The sequence below is a fragment of the Xiphophorus hellerii genome, chromosome 1 (genome assembly GCF_003331165.1).
Source record: "Xiphophorus hellerii strain 12219 chromosome 1, Xiphophorus_hellerii-4.1, whole genome shotgun sequence".
Lineage (NCBI taxonomy): Eukaryota > Metazoa > Chordata > Actinopteri > Cyprinodontiformes > Poeciliidae > Xiphophorus > Xiphophorus hellerii.
The window spans coordinates 31,496,913-31,516,411 of record NC_045672.1 but is presented as its reverse complement, the minus strand read 5'-3'; the positions used below and the strand labels follow the sequence as shown (position 1 = coordinate 31,516,411).

General features: G+C 42.1%; 1 protein-coding gene across 4 annotated transcripts in view; it reads left to right on the top strand.

Moving 5' to 3' along the window:
- The window catches only part of vps13d (vacuolar protein sorting 13 homolog D), a 65,045-nt gene that overhangs the window by 20,078 nt on the left and 25,468 nt on the right, over positions 1-19,499 (top strand). For 3 of the 4 annotated variants that reach the window (XM_032566376.1, XM_032566358.1, XM_032566367.1), the window contains exons 21-41: positions 568-719; positions 1,169-2,194; positions 2,514-2,604; positions 2,678-2,804; positions 2,882-3,062; positions 4,267-4,449; positions 5,700-5,856; positions 5,934-6,138; positions 8,665-8,836; positions 9,909-10,024; positions 11,390-11,605; positions 12,237-12,520; positions 12,616-12,749; positions 13,083-13,238; positions 13,337-13,505; positions 14,570-14,644; positions 15,103-15,303; positions 15,989-16,078; positions 16,552-16,692; positions 18,147-18,269; positions 18,700-18,774. In XM_032566376.1, the coding sequence (XP_032422267.1) occupies positions 568-719; positions 1,169-2,194; positions 2,514-2,604; positions 2,678-2,804; positions 2,882-3,062; positions 4,267-4,449; positions 5,700-5,856; positions 5,934-6,138; positions 8,665-8,836; positions 9,909-10,024; positions 11,390-11,605; positions 12,237-12,520; positions 12,616-12,749; positions 13,083-13,238; positions 13,337-13,505; positions 14,570-14,644; positions 15,103-15,303; positions 15,989-16,078; positions 16,552-16,692; positions 18,147-18,269; positions 18,700-18,774 (4,074 nt within the window). The remainder of the gene's footprint in view (positions 1-567; positions 720-1,168; positions 2,195-2,513; positions 2,605-2,677; positions 2,805-2,881; positions 3,063-4,266; positions 4,450-5,699; positions 5,857-5,933; positions 6,139-8,664; positions 8,837-9,908; positions 10,025-11,389; positions 11,606-12,236; positions 12,521-12,615; positions 12,750-13,082; positions 13,239-13,336; positions 13,506-14,569; positions 14,645-15,102; positions 15,304-15,988; positions 16,079-16,551; positions 16,693-18,146; positions 18,270-18,699; positions 18,775-19,499) is intronic. The other variant, XM_032566384.1, reaches the window with a different exon arrangement.

Sequence of the window (19,499 nt, the reverse complement as noted above, 5' to 3'; positions counted from 1 at the left end):
AAGAGACAAAATAAGCAATTCTCAATTCATAAACTATCTTTCCTGCTAAATTATTGAGGAAATAGCCACATGAGGTCAGCAACAAATATATTTATTGTTTTTATTTATGTTATTTCACCATCAGATTGATGCTCAGTGCTTTCCAGTGTTTCATTCATGGACCCACTACATCTTTTTTTACCACACTTCTTCCTTCCACTCAACTTTCCATGATTATGCTTAGCCTCTGTAAAGAGTGAACGTCTTCAGCAATGACTGTTGCTGATCTCCCCACTTATCCAGGTTGAATACTATCCAGTCTTTTCTTTGATTATATCTGGCTTAACGTAATATTTAAATAAACATACATAATATTAAAATTACAGAGAAGCTGTCAGTGATTTTAATCAAAATAAACATAATGTTTGTATTATATCACTCTGTGTGTATAGATTCATAATATAAGTCTGTATGACTTTACCTGATTGGATAAATAATCCTTTGGATTATATTCTCATGAATGGGGACAGATCTTTGTCTGTTTCACTCGTCATTTATTTAACATTTAACTTTTTTCCTGTCCGTCAGCCTTCCACATACTGAAAGACACCACTATTCACTTCACTTTTGAGAAAACTCCAGTCGATGAGGATTCTGAGTTCATCCTGCTGACGACAGATGAGCCTTTCAGAAGCACAGGCCAGCTGACAGTCCAAGGAAAATTTGTCAACCCTGTTGAGGTAAGTTCTGTACATGAGGATGATTGACAGCACTAAGCCCCTCCTCCTGGCTCTGACTGGTTGTTTTTGGAGTGTTTCTTCAGACGGCAGTAGTAGCACGGGAGCTAGATGTTTCACAGATTATCTGTTGTGACAGATTAACTGTCACAACATGGGGACAGTTTTAACAAATATGTAAAAAACTTTCATTCTGCAGATTTACGGAGTTATTGACTTAAACAATCTCCTGTATCTTATTGAAAACTTACCTGTAAGTTAGTTTTGTTTTATTTCAAGTGTGCTAAGATATTTGCAGTAGAAACTAGACCAAAGATACTTGGTGTTTTTGCAGTGTGAGAATACGGGTTCTGGTTTCTGAATGTGTTGCTGATAGTTGTCAGTTTGTGGTTGGCAGCTGGTTTTTGTCCTTCCTCAGTTACAGTCTGACCCCGTTGTTGTGTTTATTGTAGGTTTGTCTGTGTAAACCCGTGTATGAGCAAATTCTCCAGACTCTGGACAATCTCTCCCTGATTGAGGAGCAGCCTCCGACCCCCAGCCAGCCGCCGACGCCGCCCCCGCCCACCCCGTCCTCCTCCAGGCCTCACGGCTTCCCCGACCCCCAGGGCGGCCTGTTCGCCAGAGACCCGCCCTCCTCTCTGTCCTCTCCGCTGTTCCTGCCGTCTTACCGGCCCGTCCTTCAGCCGCCGACCTTCACCCAGCTGAAGGTCACTCTCCTCGTGGCGGAGCTGCAGGTCCAACTGAGCGCAGACCTCACACAGGGCTCCCAGGGTCTGGTCAGCGTGCGCTTCCAGGACCTGGAGGGCCGCTTCACCAAGGACCACCCGCAGCTGCTGGAGGTGCAGCTGGCTCTGCGCTCGCTGCTGATGGAGGACCTGCTGGACCCCAACCCTGACTCCAAGTACAAGTACCTGATAAAGTCCCACGGCGTCCCCAAGCCGTCCACCTTCAGCTCCAAGGAGTACCTGTCCCGCAGCTGCCCGTCGCGGTCCAATGCTCTGTCCCCAGACATGCCGCGCTCGCTGCCCGCCTACATCAAGGAGACGCAGAACGTCTTCCAGCCCTACCAGAGGCACCCCGCCACGCCGTCCGCCGGCCGCAAGTCCAAGAAGGACCCGGACTTCCCCAGCACCCCGCCTCCCTCTCCGACGCCGCGCTCCGGCTCCCCGCAGCCCAACTCCAACTTTCACGACTCGTTGGTTCACATCAACATGCTGCTGGTGGAGGCCGGCCACCCGGAGTTCAGGACGCGCTACGGCGGCGTCGGCCGCAGTGTGGACGTGGACTTCAACTGCCTGGACATCCTGATCACGCTCCAGACTTGGGTCGTCATCCTGGACTTCTTCGGGATCGGCTCCACGGCCAACAACCACGCAATGAAGCCGGCTGCCGGGCATCCGCTGTTCAAGCCGGACGGCGGCGAGGAGGAGGAGGAGGAAGAGACAGCACCGGTGGTCAACACCAAACTGGACCTCAAGGTTGGTCAGCTGACCCAGCTCTCCTGAAGTTTTTCACATTTTGGCACCTGGTAACACAAACACTATCATGAGATTAGCCGATTTTGAAGCGCTGACTTATTGGCACCGATATTCTTAATTTTGGTTGATCAGCCGATACTTTCATGTGATGCCGATCTTCTCTACCTCCACCACAGCCGCTGTCCTCTTCTGCTCTGATAAAATGTTCAAACAGTTCATTGAACATTGTAAATGCTGCTTTATTGATCAGTTTTGCAGCAGCTCTGAAGTGAACTGAAGTGAAGTGGTGCCATTGTTGACCCGTCTGTCCTTTTTCCAGGTTCATTCTTTGACTCTCATCCTGAACAAGAAGCTCCATGAACTGGCCAGAGCGAGCGTGTCAAAGTTATCCATTCATCTTGATACGCACGGTACGTTTAGGAACCATTCCTATCAACTTCCTGCAGCCAGACATTCTCTCACAGCTTTAATTTCTGACTGCAGACGGCGACCTGAGGATACACGGCAGTTTGGGAAGTCTGTCCCTGAGTGACTTGACCCCGCACGGCGACTTCTACAGAGAGCGCTTCACCACTCAGGGAGGGGAGGCGCTGGTTTTCAACATCCTCAGGTACAGATGGTCTCATTACGACTGCCTCTGCTGGAACCGTTTCCCACCTAATTTCTCCTTCGTTCTGACGCCTGAAGGTACGGCCAGCCGGATCTTGACCTGCATCGCGAGTGTGACATCAAGGTGTTGCTGCAGATGGCGTCTGTTCAGTACGTTCACACGCAGCGCTTCCAAGCCGAGGTGGTAGCCTTCATCCAGCATTTCACCCAGCTGCAGGACGTCCTGGGCAGACAGAGGGCGGCCATGGAGGGCCAGGCGGTGAGTCCAAACCACCAGGCCCACCTGGAACATGCGGTCAGGGGAGGCTCACCTGTAATCCTGATAAGTAAAATAGATGCTAAAGATGAGGAATTATGAATATAAATTTGTTTTTTTATTGGTAATATCAACATAATTATGGTCAAAATCGCTGAATTTACTCATTGCCAGTTCAAATGTATGGAAAAAGTTCAGGGTGGGGGGCGTGCTGTGGTGGTGCAGGGGGTTAGCACGCCCCACGTTTGGAGGCCTTAGTCCTCGACGTGAACGTCGCGGGTTCGACTCCCGGTCCCGACCACCTTTGCCGCATGTCTTCCCCCTCTCCTCACCCTCCTTCCTGTCTGCCTACTGTCGAAAAAATACGAGCCACTAGCGCCCCAAAAACTCTTCGGAGGAAAAAAAAAAAAAAGTTCAGGGTGAGGCAGTGTAGTGCTGGAACTCACCGTTGGGGGGCGCTGTGTCACACAGAGTGAATGAAGCAGGCAGTTGGGGCCAAGATTATTATAGACCTGTTGCAGCGTGACGTCCATCGCGAGAATCCACCCCTGTCTCCATGCTGGAGGAGTCACTGACGATGACTAGCATCGATTTTAGCTGTCAGGTTGTCAACATAACGCGCTAAATCTAAAATGTATCCGTGATTCATAAAAGAAAAAGGGAAGCAGTGCTTTGCGAACACTACGACCACTAGATGACAAGGTCAGGAAAAAGTTTTAATTAAGAAAAGATAGCAAGAGAGAGGGAGGTTGTTCAGTTATTCTAGCTTGACTATGACAACCTTAACATGTAGATGTGGAATTCAGTGAGTTTCAGTTCAGTTGGAAATAAAAAATTAAATTCACACACCAACTCTGACAGATCATCAGCAGAGCAGGTGTTTAAATTAGCTAATCTACCACTGCTGGTTGATCAGCAGTATCATCTGTTGAGTATTCATTACCTAATCAATGCATACATAAAACAAAATATAATACTTTGATTAATTTTTAGGTGCAGAATTCAAAAAGGTCAAAGTATGAAAAGCTAAAACTGCGTATAGATTAAAGGAAAATTAAAACCCCTCAGTCGTTTCACGTTAAAATTTAAATGTAAGCTTCTGTACTGGATGTTGGATGAGTGAGTGGGGAACCTCAGCGCACGTCGCCGAGTCCCAGGTCCAGTTTCCATGGTAACTGAGGTAAACGGCTCTATCCTCTTCCTGAAGGTGCGTGATCAGCCTCAGAGGGCATCCAGGATTCTGCTGGACATCGACGCCGGCGCTCCGGTTCTGATCATCCCCGAAAGCTCGCAGTCGCCCCGGGTGATCGTGGTCAACCTGGGCCAGCTGAAGGTGCAGAACGTCTTCCTCCCGGCCGGGTCACACGGAACCGTCTCCCTCCGAGACAAGGTAGAGAAACTCACCATGGCGCACGCCTTTTTCCCCTCTCTGGTGAGTCAGACACGAACATGCCGCTCCACAGCCGCCGGTTCTGCTAACGAACCCAAATTCATTCAGGCGTTTCATGACATTCCTCAGATTCACTCATGAAAAACTTATTTTTTCTGAAAAGTTGGTGAAATGCTGAATGAATTCAGCTTTACTGAAATAATATTTTTGTAACCAACTAATTACTGCATCTGTTATTTTCATCCGTTGTTTGTTTTTTACCGTAAAAAACACTAACTTAATCCAGTTAGACTCAGTTTTGTCTGATATTGGAGTTGAGATAGTTTGCTAAGGAATTTTTCATTTAGTCTTACGGAGATTTTCAGAGAATATTAGAGAACTTCACAATAAAAGCATCTGTTGGTCCACTTCCTATCCGAGATTAATACTGACCCTTCTAAGGATTTACGCTTTCCTTTTGGGGGAGTTTCCGGAAGCAGGTGAACTTGTGCCAGAATCCTTTTAGTTATGTACCTCTAACCTTAAAGTCCAAAGGTCCAAAACAAAATGTTTGGTTCTGAAGTTATTCCCTTTGTAATGATTTGAATGAATCAATGAGACACATTGCATCTCTGGGTAGGAGAGAAACAAGCTAATTAAGCTAACCTGATAGCTAAATGTTTTCTTAGCTTTTTTTAGCCGTTCATATGCACCTTATGTGTTTTTAAGAATATTATACTGCATGGAAGTTCATACAAGGAGCTGTCCCGCTACCAGGTACAGCTACCACCTTCTGCTGTGGTGTGAAGTGAATTTTGTCTGATTGCTGTGAACCTTTCCTCCTGTTTCCACCCACCTGAGATCATGATCAGAACGTGAAATCTCTGCATCACAGACTGGCTTTTATTCCTGTCACATGTTGCATTTTTTGATACATCGCCACAGCCAAATATATCCTTATGGACTGTGGTGATACTGACTTCAGGTGGAAACACACTGATTCAGTTTTCACCTCTGGGATTCCAGGCTATAACTTTATAGCTTTACTGAGAAACGTTTTTTTCTGGGGTGGTTTGTGTTTTTGTTAACTGCACATATTCAGATGTAACTTGGAGGGCGGGTTTGTCAGTCAGACCCTGATTTTCAGACCTTTGTGGAGGTAGATAAAAACTGTTGAATACAATCGAGTTTTATTTCTATAAAACTTTGTAGTAATGCAGCTTTTTTTGTCCTGCATGCAGTGATTGAATGTTGCTTTCTTTTCCACAAAGGAACGCGTCAGGAGCGCAGCAGAAGGAACGAGTAAAGCTCAGGAAAAGCCGAAAGGTTTTCCTTCCGGCTCCGCTTCATCGTCAAGATTTGGCCTCAGCAGACCCAAAGAGGCGAACAGCAGAACCATCCCTGAGGCCGAGGACCCGACCAGCTCGGGTCAGCGTGGCTCAATGGTTAAAGTCAGACATGGTTTCTCTTTGTGTGCTGTAACCTGCTGTCCCTTCCTGCTGCAGAAGACCATGTGTGTCTGCTGGATTGCATGGCCCTGGACCTGCAGGAGATGGACATCTTTGCTGCGGAGCGCTGGCCCTGGGATGGCACCGGGAAGCCCGAACCCTCGGACCTGATCTTCCCTTCCTACTTGGTCAGTCGAACCGGAGACAACCTGCTGAAAGACTGCTGCCGCCTCACGCTGAAGGTGGAGCGCAACCTGGACAAGTAGGTCCAAACGCTGCAGATCGGGGGTCCAAAATGGCCCGTTAGAGCTGTTCAAGGGCCACAACGTTTTAGTAGCTTTCTTTTAATTACAATGACAAAAAGTGGTTATTTTTTGGGTTTTACCTGGTAAACACATAATTAGGACTGAAATGATTAATTGTCATTAATCTATTATTAAAATAATCGTCGACTAATTTAGTAAACAGTCAATCATTAACGAGGGAATATCTTAAACGCACATTTTCCCTTTAAGATAAAAACACCTTTGTGTGTAAAATATTTATTTGCATCTATTTTCTAATATTGTATAAAAAATGCTTAAGTGGTAAAAATAAAAATCTGTAGAATGTGCCATTTTTTATCTGATTAATCATCAGAATAATTGATAGATTAATCGATTACTAAGATAATTGTTAGTTGCCGTCCTACACACAATATTCTAATGAAAATAATGAAGCTTGAATTGTAATCAAGGGCCGCCCAAAATTGTTCAGAGGCCTGCAAATGGCCCACGGACCGCACTTTGGACACCCCTGGCCTGCAGGAATACATTACCATCTGTGTCGCCCCAGGAAGATGATTATTTTGTTCAATAATCAACTTAATTTTCTAAATTTTAAGCTTTTACTCTTCACCACAAAGTAATGTTTTATGTTAAAAAAACAGCACCTCTGTTCAGAACTTCACATTTGGGTGAAATAGTTGCAAACTGGAGTTGTTTTTATCTCATTAGTGTTTTTTGTGAAGATGATCTTCCAAGTGTTACGTTTATTATTGTCGTCAGGATAATCAACTTTCCAGGTTTTGAGTTGATTTCTCTCCTATAGTTTCAGGTTTTTGTTGTGTTTTATAACCAATGCCTGTTTGTAAAACTAGGTTTTGGTTTTATATCTTTAAAATCTGAAACAGGCTTTGGGTTTTTTTGGAGCCTTTCTTTGCACATCCTCCAAATCTACAAATTATGGATCTGGTCAACCGGTTTCCCAATGCAGTTGATCAGATTTTCTCTATGAGAAGACTGGGCACAGGAGGGCCCTCTTGTCCTGCGGGGACACACCTGGCGGGATACACCCTGGATTTATTCATAATAACAGGATTTTTGCTGTTTGGTGCTTGCGGATACCTGGCTTATCCACAAATTTGTGACGGACTTGGCCGAACTAGCGAACACTCAGACTGTTGGTGTGGACAGAGACGCAAGCTGGATGTGAGTCTTGCTGAGACTCGCAGCCCAGCCGAGGACTCAGAACTCACTAACGGGATGGAATCGATCTTGGAGAAGTTGTTAGTTTCGGTTGAGTGGAACGACCAAACTACTTTGGACGACTGGGAACTGAGATGTATCGGTGAGACTTTAGGGAAGATTGAAATTTATAATCTACCCAACCTAAAACATTCTATATCTGAATTGGCTTTCCCCGTGTTACCTTGGAAGGGCTGCATTATATTTCCAATCTCCTTGAAGATATGTAAACATAACGCTCCTTCCCACCTCACCCCCTCCTGTTATCCATGCAGCTGTGGAGCTGAGCGCTCCCAAGGCCACGCCTTGATAACATCTTATCGGACTTCTGCTGGGAGGCTGAGCAACGTGGTTTCATGGCCCTGTGATGTCACTGCCTTCATTCATGTCTTTGTTTTGCCCTTTGTTTTGTCTGAATGTTGCCATGTGCCCTAATGTGTCCTTTCCTCTTTTTTATCTTATGTTTTTAGAAACTGTGGAGTTTTTAACCCAGAAAAGGAATTAGAGCAAACTTGGAATCCAGAGACTCTAGTTTATTAGTTTATTAGTCACTCTTTAGCTTATTTTTAGAAACTGTAGAGTACTCACTATTTAGATGCAGATAACCTATTATTGCAACCCAGAAAGGGAATCAGAACGAACTTAAAATCCAGAAAAAATTCTTCCAGAGCAGGAACATTTAGTTTTTATTATTACTTAGAAACTGTGGAGTATTCATTACTTTTACAAATTTAGAGCACACTTAGAAAGTCCAGAGATTACTTATATTTATCTAGCATCCCAGAAGTCCAGAGGATACTTACTTACTTACTTACACTTATTTAGCAACCCAGAACAGGGATTAGAACTTAGAATCCAGAAAATCTAACTTAGCAACTACTTTTTAGACTCCTATTCTTCCAAACCAGAAAAGGAATTGGACCAGAGGATACTAACTTATACTTACCCTGACTAGGAGTATCTAGTTTATTTACTCTATTTACTTTGGATCAACATTATTAGCTTTTTCTTCTCTTGCTCTTTCCTTTGGTTTGCTATTTTATTTGTATTTCCTTTTAATTCCTGTAAAGCACTTTGTATTGCCTTGCTGCTGAAAATGTGCTATATAAATAAAATTACTTTTACCTTTGGTTAAATTAATGTGGACTTTCCTCTCTTTGAATTGTTATACATATCTCCCACAGAGCGCCTCGGCTTTGTGGAGGTTTTTAAAGAGACGGCGTCTGTTTTAGAGCTCTGTTCGGTTTGTGCTGCGTTCAGTGATTTCAGCGTTGTGTCTCCAGGGAGCTGAGCCACGCCGTGCCTGACACGTCCATACACGGCAGCTTGTCGTCGGTTCACTGCTCCCTGGACAGGAAGCACTACCAGCTGATCCGGGGCATCCTGGAGAACAACCTGGGAGAACCGGTGGAGGAGTTCCTGCGGCCCTACAACCTGCAGCACCCCAGCAGCTACGTGAGGAACCTTGCAGCCGCGCACGAATGCACACATCTCTGCTTTCCTTTAGACATGCAGTCTGTATGAATTTTACTCTGTAATGTTTCATAGTAGAGCATTCTTTCACTTTGTTCACATTTTCTATCAATTTGCAACACTCCCTCCAGGATGTCTCAATTTAATTATTTAGGGTTGCCTTTTTGTTTTGCAATCAAAATTTCTAATTTTGTTGTGCTAATTTAGAGATATTTGCAAGAAATTTTGCAATATTTTCTCATTAAAAGTAAGTTAGTAAAACTTTTTTTGTATTGCACCTTTCAAGACAAAAATCACAAACAAAAAAATGACAATACAAAACTACATAAGGAACAAAAAAAGAGTCAGTTTACCTTAACTACACACCCGCCTGTGCATAATCAGATGTCTCAGAAAGTGGAGGATGATAACGATTGATATGAATTGATAATGATTGATTGATTTAGTTATCTGTACTCTGTGCATAAAGTAGAAAATATCAGCATTTTTTGTAGGTGTTTGAATTATCATCCATCAAAATGACGGATGATCTTCAGATTTTTTCATTATTGTTTTAAAAGCCTGAGTAGGAGTAAGAAATACTGCCACCTAGAGGTGAGAGTTAGCATCACTTAAACCACAGGTGTCAAACTCCAGTCCTCAAGGGCCGGTGTCCTGCAGTTTTTAGATGTGCCACAGGTATAAAACACTGGAATGAAATGGCTTAATTACCTCCTTGTGTAGATCAGTTCTCCAGAGTCTTGCTAATGACCTAATTATTCTATTCAGGTGTGGTGCAGCAGAAGCTCATCTAAAAGTTGCAGGACACCGGCCCTTGAGGACTGGAGTTTGACACCCCTGACTTAAACCCACTGATTTTGAGCATTTATGTGGAAAATTTTCAACAAACTCACAATTATGTATTAATTCTGCTGATTTTTGCATTAATTTCTGTAACAACTGAATTATATAATTTATCTACCAAAAAGGTTTTCAATGAACTTCTCTTTTAATTGGACTTTCCTCTCATTTAATAAAACATTGACCGTCTCTGATGTTGCTGTTATGTGTTCAGACCGTGTTGAGTGGAGTCGTCTTCACCAACCTGTCCTTCCTGGTGGACATGACGGACGTCAGCCTGGAGCTGCTGGACAGCCCGACCTCTGCTGACAACAGGAACTCTTTAGCCAGGTGAACTTCCTCCTTACAGAACCTAAAGGAACCGCTCTGACCCACATGTGGCTCTAGGCCCATATTCACCTCTCTGTCAAAATTATGGTTTTCTCAGGATTTAAGGTTGAATTTTAGAAGAATTAAAAAAATAATAAGTCAATTGATACACAAAACAATAACTTCCTGAAAATTCTTTCAGTACCGACCCATTTCAGTTTGAGCCACCATCTGAAGCTAAAGTCCTACAATGGACTAATATTCTGTATAGTGCATGTATATTGGGATTAACCGTGTAAATGTAATCTGCTGCTGTGAAAGATAATTATTACACTTAGCTTTCTATAAATTAATTCAGGGCATGTGTGTTTTCTTAGAACCAGAACTTAAATTTTAATTAATTACTGATTAATTAAAATTAATTACTGACATCAGTTTCAATATGTAAAAAAATTTAACGCATGTAATTTTTAATTTTTTTTTACATAAAATTCTTGCTCTGGAACCTTTGTATTGTGTTTCCGGTACGCCCGTAAATCTGACGCACAAGCGACTTCCGCAAACAACAATGATGGATGATGAAGCTGCTTCTCTCGGCGCCCTGCAGGTTAATTAATCTGATTGGAGGCTGGAAAAGACTTTTGTTGTGCTAAAAGGAGTTAGCCTATCAGTGAAGCTATGCTAGCCGCTATTCTAAACATATAGCAGCTACGCTAATGTCAGCGTCCACAGTCCAATATTTCTAAAGAAGCTCCATGAATGATCAGCTTCCTGAAACACTGGAAAGATGAATGGCTAAAATAACACTTTGCTCCAATCTAGTGGTTGAAGAACCTAAATAATAGATTAAAAATAATAAATATCTTTATTCTTGAGCTCATATATCTACTTATTCACTTAGTTAGCAGCAAAAATGGTTTTTGTATTGTAAGTATTGCTTATCTGTCAATTTTACATATAGTGCAAGAGCGGAAATACATTTTATGGAGTTGTTTTTTACTGAGGAATAATGCAATTAATTAAATACAGACTCTGCAATTAAGTCAATACAACATTTTATTGGAGTCCCACCACCCACATTTTTACTTAAAACTGGTCAAAAAAGTCAAAGAAATAGGAGCCTGAAAATGTTGGATTTTCAAAAAAACTGGTTTGAAATCCTGTCAGTGATTGTCAGACCAGTTCAACCGTCTATGCATCACATGTCAACATCCTGAAAAACCTCCAAATTAGGATTTTAGACCATGTTTGGTATTGATAAAAAATAAAGAAATTCCCCAAAATTATCCTAAAAACTTGAACACAAACACCTGGAGGAGCCCTTTTAAAAGCTTAAACACATGAAATATGTTGTTTTAATGGTTTTGGTGTGTTTGTCTTCCGTAGGTTTGACTTTGTGAAATCCAAAGTCCTGTTTGAGAGTTTTTCCGACGGCTCCAAGTCAGTGAACCTGGTGTCTCACTCTCTGCTGGCAAACGACACCAGATTCACTGGAACCACGAAAAGCAGCGAAAATAGCAGGTGCAACGTGTTTGACTGCGTCCTGCAGCCTTCGAAAACAGGAACCAACCAGGCGACTCTGCAGCTGGAGCTGCACTACAGGTGACCACAGCAAACCACTCAGAATATTTCATCCTGTGAGCACATTTATCCACTGAAGGTTTGTTGTGGATAGAGTATCCAAATATTATACTCAAGTAAGAGTAACTCTACTGCAAAATGTTTTTACTCAGTAAATTTAAAAATGACTAAGACAGTATTTGGCAAAAAGTTCACTCAAGTACTGAGTAACTGATCACATTATCAATCATTTAATATTTAAAAATTACAAAATCAGATGGACCAAAATATAAAGTAAAGTGGAATTTTTTTATTTTAAGGACCAAAATGACAATAATTCATATAATTAACAAAAATAACAAAATCAGAAAAAATAAAATATTTCCAAATCAGTTTCTTTCAATAAAAAACTTATGAAACTTTAGCAGAAACTGCAGGTGTGTGTCTGTGTCTGGTGAACTTTTGGATAAAATGTGTTTGTTTTTCATTCAGTGGGTAGAAGGTCCAGAAATGTCACTCAAGTAAGAGCAGAAATACTTCATAATAACATTACTCAAGTAGAAGTAGTAAAAATACTCTTAAAAGTTTGTTGGGGTTTTTTTCAAAAAAGTTACATTTACTCAATTACATTTACTTGAGTAACTGGTTACTACCCAGCTCTGGTTCTGCGTAGATCCACGCGGGACTCCTCCAGCTTCACGGTCGTCCTCAACAACTTGCGGGTCTTCCTGATCTTCGACTGGCTGCAGCTGGTGTATGACTTCCTGCAGCTGCAGCCTGAAAACGCCACGGAGAGCCAGCAACGCTGCCACAGCAGCGCCGCAGCCGCCAGCACCGCAGCCGGCAGCGCCGCCACATCCGTCATGCCAAAGACGGTGAAGACCGGCGTGGTGACGAAGAGGTCCACGGTGATGGTCAGTCAGGACCGCTGCCTGGAGGTGAAGATCAACATCACAGGTAAGTAAGGCAGCTCACTGACCCTCAGTGGTTCCGTTCAGCAATTCATAATTCATATGTCAACTTGTCTTTTAAAACGTTTTTCTGCTGTCCAGGCACAGAGTTTGTGGTGGTGGAGGACGTTTCCTGCCTCGACACCAACGCCATCATCCTGAAGGGAACCACGGTCCTCACGTACAAGCCCCGCCTGCTGGACCGACCGTTCTCTGGCAGCCTGGCCGGAATAGAGGTGCTGCCTCTCCTCTGTTGCTATGGGTTGATACCGGTTGCTATGGGTTGCTATGGGTTGATTCCGGTTGCTATGGGTTACTCCGGGCTGCTGCATGTTATTACAGATTGCGACATGTTACTACAGGTTGCTACTGGTTACTACATGTTACTACTTGTTACTACGGGTTACTACTTGTTACTACGGGTTACTGCTGGTTACTACGGGTTGCTACTGGTTACTACAGGGTGCTACTGGTTGCTACAGGTTATTACAGGTTTAAACTGTTGCTATGTTACTCTGGGCTGCTGCAGAACGCCAGGCGATGTCTCAGCTGCGGCGTTTCTCCTGCAGGTGTTCTCGTGCCGGCTGGGCAGCGAGCAGGAGACGGCGCTGTCCATCATCGACCCGGTCAACGTGCAGCTGGGGCTGTGCGGCAGCCCCACCTACCCCAGCACCTCGGGGCTCCTGGACGCTTTCAACGTGGAGGACATCCCGCCGCTGCTGGAGGTCGGGCCGCCGCTGCTTCCTGTTTGGTCGGACTTCGTTTTAACGCTGAGGGCAGATTCTAAGATGTTTGGCTGACCTTTGACCTGATTGACCTGCAGATTCAGTTTCCTGCTCTGGACATCCGTCTCTCCTACAACGACATCCAGCTCTTCCTGTCCATCGCCAAGTCCATCTCTGCTGCCCAGGCTCCGCCTTCTCAGGCTGACTCAGCCAATGAAGCGCCGCCACACAAAGATGGCGTCCAGGAGAAGACGGAAAGCCTCATCGGTATGAGAGAAACCTAGACGTTTTAGAGCTTATTTCCACTTTATAATTAATTATATATTATTATTTTTATGTCGTGCAGGTAGAGCCGGGCAATAAAAATACAATATCCAATTTTTTATTCTAAATTAAATTAAAAAAGAATTCTACTTTTCTTTTCTTAAAAAGTCTTTATTAGATAATTTTGCAACATTACTCAACTCTCTTGCGTTTAACGCAGTTCCCTTAGCAGCTCTTTTTCAGTTTTCAAGAGTTGACCATCAAGATCAAGCTGATCTGTATTTTCTTTGTGAATTTAATCATGTGATCATTTATGTGTTGTTAATTAATCCATAATTGGTCTTCCAAAGTTTTCCATTAGTGTCTTTGAAAAGGAAAAAATGATCAGGCCTCCAAATTTTTTGGTAACACTTTATTTGACGGGTTGTGAATAAGACTGTCACGACACCGTCATAAATACTGATTAAACTTTAGCTTTAATAACATAAAACTACATAATTTTAAAAGTTTAATCATTAATACTTTTATAACAAATTTATGTCAGATCATGATTTCTTGGTTAATGTCAAGTTGTCATAACAAGGACATTTTGAATAATATCAACTTTGTATTAAAAGTATCATGATTTACCGAATGACACTTTATGACAACAGTCATAAATGTTCATGAAGGTGTTATGTCATGTTTATGACAGTCTTATTCACAACCCGTCAAATAAAGTGTTACCAATTTTTTTGGCTAAATATGATTAAAGGCACATAAAATGCAGTAAATATTCTGTGTTTCTTGTATCTTTGTGCATTTAAGCATTTTTGAACATTTCTTTATGTATCTATTTTTTCTTAATCATGACAGGATCTGTCCTCCATATGTTTTACCCTCACTCTTTGAAAACTTTAAAAAACAGCTATTAGTGACAGAACCAGCAGTTGCCTCTCAGGCGCAGAAAACCCCCATAAACAGCGCTGTGCTGAGAAACTGTTATTCTTGTTGAAAAGTTTCAGAAATCCAAAATATCTAAAATAAATGTTTTGGTTTGTATATTTAATACATTTTTCTGTTTGTAGAAACCAAGCTGAGCCACTTACAAAACCTTGGCTTCAGAAGAGAGGACTGCAAAAAAGCCCTGAGCAGCTGCAAAGGTGAGTTTGAGTTTTTTTATGTTTAGAGAAGAGATGCGCTGCAGCAGGTTGGGCGTATGCAGGAGGAAAAAGATCCATGCGGTTTAAACGTGCTAATTCAGATATCCAGTGTGCAGGGTTAGATACATGCAGAAAGAAATGGCAGAGGGGGCGCTGTGGTGGCGCAACCCACATATGGATGCTTTAGTCCTCGACACGGCCGTCGCAGGTTCGATTCCCGGCCTGGTGACCTTTGCCACGTGTCTTCCCCCTTCTCCCATTACCCCCTTTCCTGTCAATTCATTATCAAATAAAGGCCACTAGAGCCAATAAAACCGTTTTAAAAAGAAATGGCAGAGGATTAGGGCCACAGAATAAAGTATTGACTTTTTTTTCAGAATTCAGATTTTTTTTTCTTCAGAAATCTGTCTTTAATACTTCAAATTCTGTTGTTTTTTTGTTTTTTTTCTTTCGCTCAGGCCACCTGGACCAGGCGGCCACCTGGCTGTGGGAGAACTCGGAGAACATTGCGGGGCTTCCCAGAAGCCGGGCCGACTCCGGCTCCAGCAGCCACGCCTGGCCAATGTCCGGCGTGGAGGTGAAGGCCGAGAGCGTCTGCATCTGCTTCATCGATGACTGCCTGGACTGTGACATCCCGCTGGCTGAGCTCACATTCTCCAGTAAGCCTCACTCACTCTCTCTCACCGTTTAACCCTGAACTCTGACCTCAGCTGAGCCGAATGAGACCTGCAGAGCTTCACATGTTCTTCTGGGTTCTTTTGTGACCCAGATTCACAATTTAAAAAGGAGAAAATCACTTTTTCATGTAGCAACACGTTGGTTTGGACAGTTTCTGATTATAAAACATTAGGAACATTTTATATTTACTGAAGTTATCTTGGTATGATATTGAAAGTAGTTTGACCAGAGGCATTTTAGTGTGACAGAAACAGAATAAATCTGTAAGTGTGAAATAGTTCCCGCAGTGAGATTTGACTATAAAACCAGAGATTTTTATGTGTTAACTACATTAAAAGAAACACACAGTTGTTTACTGTAAAAACAGCCTTTAAGATTCCTAAAACACAACATTAACCTTCTTTTAATGGGTTAAATATCATGCTATAAGTTTTTGATGAATTATTAGATTCTCATATGTTCAGTTAGCCCGAAGGATAAAACAAAACATAATTTGAAATCTGTAACCTACAACTAAACTAGAAGTTGTTCATGCAGTGAGAACTCATGCTTAATGCTGATACTCATGCTTTAGTTTTGTTAATAGATGTTAAGCTTCATTCAGCTTGACGGTTTCATGTGGAAACACTGATGGTGAAAATGCCGCCTGCTGTGTTTTTATTGCAGGACTAAATGTGCTGCAGCGCATTGGCTCCACCCAGGAAGGAAACGCCAGCTTCACGCTGTCCGGAGACTACTACAACAGAGAGCTGTCAGGTAAATCAGCTGCATGATTCACCATAAAATACATGGAAAGATGCACCAGGCTCCAGCACTGGCCAGGTCAAGCATTTAAGTGAAAATTAATCAGTTTCCTAAAGTTTTAGAAGCTGGTGTTTTAACATTGAAAAATATAATTAAAAACTTTAGAAACGCGTTAAGGATTAATGATTTTCTAGATCCTCAAATTGAGATTTTTTATTAACTTTTTTTTACTTTAAAAAATGTTCTGTAACTATACATCATAGTATTCTTTAATACAGCGACAAGCTTTCTTTCCATCAAATTATTCAGATTTTGAACAAACGTTTAAAATGTCACATAAGAAAAAATTGCTAAGGAACTTCCTGAATGCTGTGTGACCCGACGGGCTGGAAGCGTTCAGAACGAGTCCAGACAGCACCGACCTTTCTCCCAGTGTTTGGACCTGGGATCCAGATGGAGGCTCAGCGTTTCTGTTTGTGTTTCAGGCTGGGAGCCGTTCATCGAGCCCTGGCCCAGCGCCCTGTCATGGCAGAATCAGGCTGCTGGTCGACTCCACCCTCCACGCCTGAAGATCGACGTTCGAGCAAAGCAGAGGCTGGACGTCAACATCACCTCTGTTCTGCTGGGTGAGTCTGAACAGAGACTACTAACAATTATTTTAGTTAGCGATTAAACGATAATTCTGACAATTAATCAATTATTCTGGTGATTAATCGTGTAAAGAAAATTATATGATTTTTTTTATTTAAGCCTTTTTTGTGCAATTTTAGAAATAAATTATTAAAAGATTAAAATAAGCAAATATTGCATTTTCTTTTTAAATAAGAACATTTTGCTGCCTAAATTCAATAACGGCATTTCTTTAGTGAACGATTGAACTTAGCAAATCCTTCTAGCATCAACATGTGGCCTTTCGGCTGGACTGAACATCAATACAGTGTTGGGCTGATCTGGTGATCATTTATTGGATTAACTGATTAATAATTGGATAGAAAAAGCTGCTTAATCTGACATTTTTCCAGAATTCGAACCAGGTGAAGCTAAGCTATGAAACTGTCATTTGAGGAGTTTTGGATATTTCATACTTACAGACAAATATATCTTGTTTTTATCTTAAATGCAAGATGTATACACATATATTTTACAGTTTTGGTTAAATTGCTGCTCAGTGTGCTTTTCTTTCAACAAATTACGTTTTTTTTGAGTCTGTGTTGACAATTATTGAAATAATCAATTCAACACAATTACCGTATTTTCCGCACTATAAGGCGCACCTAAAAGCCTTCAATTTTCTCCAAAGCCGACAGTGCGCCTTATAATCTGGTGCGCCTTATATATGGACCAATATTGAGCCACAACAGGTCTCGCAACTACGGTAAGCAGCCGCCGACTTCATTTTCCCCCGTAGAAGAAGAAGCGCGCGGTGCAGGCTGGGTTTTGTATAAAGACCCCAAAATGGCTCCTATTAAGAGACACGCTTACGATGCAGAGTTTAAGCTCAAGGCGATCAGTCACACAGTAAAACACGGGAACAGAGCAGCAGCCAGAGAATTTAACATGAACCAATCAATGGTGTGGAAGTGGATATATATTGTGATTTGATTTACCGTAACGGCATCAGACAGTTTTTTACGTGTTTATTGAATCGAGGAAAAGTTCCCCTCCACTATATGTTATACCTTGCTGTTGTTAAAAGATAAACTGTGTCACCAAAATACCACGTCACTGACTTTACCTCGGGGAAAATAATAAAACAGCTGTTTATTCATTTTGGGAATGAACGGAGTTGTCAGAACGCTGGTTTGTAATCTATTAATAAAGTTTGACTGGCCTCTCTGACTGTTTTGTTGACATTCCCTTTAGCGCAGTTCCATCTAATGGATGCATAATGTAACCCCAGCCTCTACTGTAGTGTCTATTCTATAATGGGGTGCGCCTTATATATGAAAAAAGTTTTAAAATAGGCCATTCATTGAAGGTGCGCCTTATAATGTGGTGCGCCTTATAGTGCGGAAAATACGGTAATCTGATTAATCGTTTCAGTCCTAAACTCCTCTTCCTCCTCCTGTGACCCGTCCAGATCAGTACAAAACCACCAAGACTTCCTGGATGGCTGATTACTGTAAGGCAGAAGAGCAGGCTCCTCCATCTCCGACCCTCCACTGGTTGGAGTCCTCGGTCGACCCGCCTGGCTTTGGACAGAGTAAGCTCCCGTCACACACAAAACTAGAGTTTTATCAATTAAAAAAATGCAGTTCCTCACTGGAACCGCTGAACAAAAGCAAGCTTGGAACGAGAATTGCAGTATTTTCAGGACTATTGGTGGCTCCAGCTGATGTGGCAGAAAAACAATATGAGTCTGAGTTTCAAACGTCTTATGTGGTTGAATAAAATGCAGCGGAGAAAGCAGGACAGGGCTAACAGAGCGCTAACCCTTTTGTCTGTTTCCTCTGTGTCTCTCCGTTTCCTCTGTGTCTCTGTTTCCTCTGTGTCTCTGTTTCCTCTGTGTCTCTGTTTCCTCTGTGTCTCTGTTTCCTCTGTGTCTCTGTTTCCTCTGTGTCTCTGTTTCCTCTGTGTCTCTGTTTCCTCTGACTCTCTCTGTTTCCTGTAACCATGTCTCCCTCTGCGGTCAGGTGCACCTCTGACTCACCTTAGAACTAGGAGCGCAGCCAGCCTGACGAGCCTCCAGCAGCAGACTCACTCCAGAGGTACCAGTCAGATTCAGCACTCTCACCTTTAGCAATCATTAAACCACCTGAAGGATTCAGCAGATAGAAAACACTTCTTATGCATGAGGAAAAATTAGGACTGCGTTAGATAAATATTACTTTGTCTGCACAAAATCTTACAAAGTATTTTTGTTGAGTTTCTGGTGCACATATTTTAGAACACCTGAAATAAGACAAAACTAACTTACAAGTAACTTTTCAGCAAGAAATAGGAGATGGTTTTAAATCAATAATTCCCTGCTACTAATTAAAAATACTAGTTTCAATGGCAGATTTTGTCACTTATATCTGTTAGTTATTTTTTTTATCTATATAAGGTATTACTGACTCTTATATGTTGCTAAAAAGTTATTTTTAAGTTAGTTTTGTCTTGTATCAAATGTACTAAGATGTTTGCACTATAAACTAGACCAAAACTTCTAGGTAAAATTTTGTGTTTTTGCAGTGTGGATATATTAGCTGCGTTTAGAGTGCAAAACTTTGTCTGTATTCCAACCGCAGTGTTTTCATTAAATAGAAAATGTGATTAAAATCACACGTGAATAAGTTTGTTCATGTGATAATTCATTAAGAAACATCACATGCCTGAACCTGCTGGTGTGTACTGGTACTGGTTTGCTCCAGTAGTAGCATCTCACCAGATTGTGAGCGTGAGTGGGAATAAAAATAGCAACAGGTATTTTGTTCCATATAACACAGTAGGA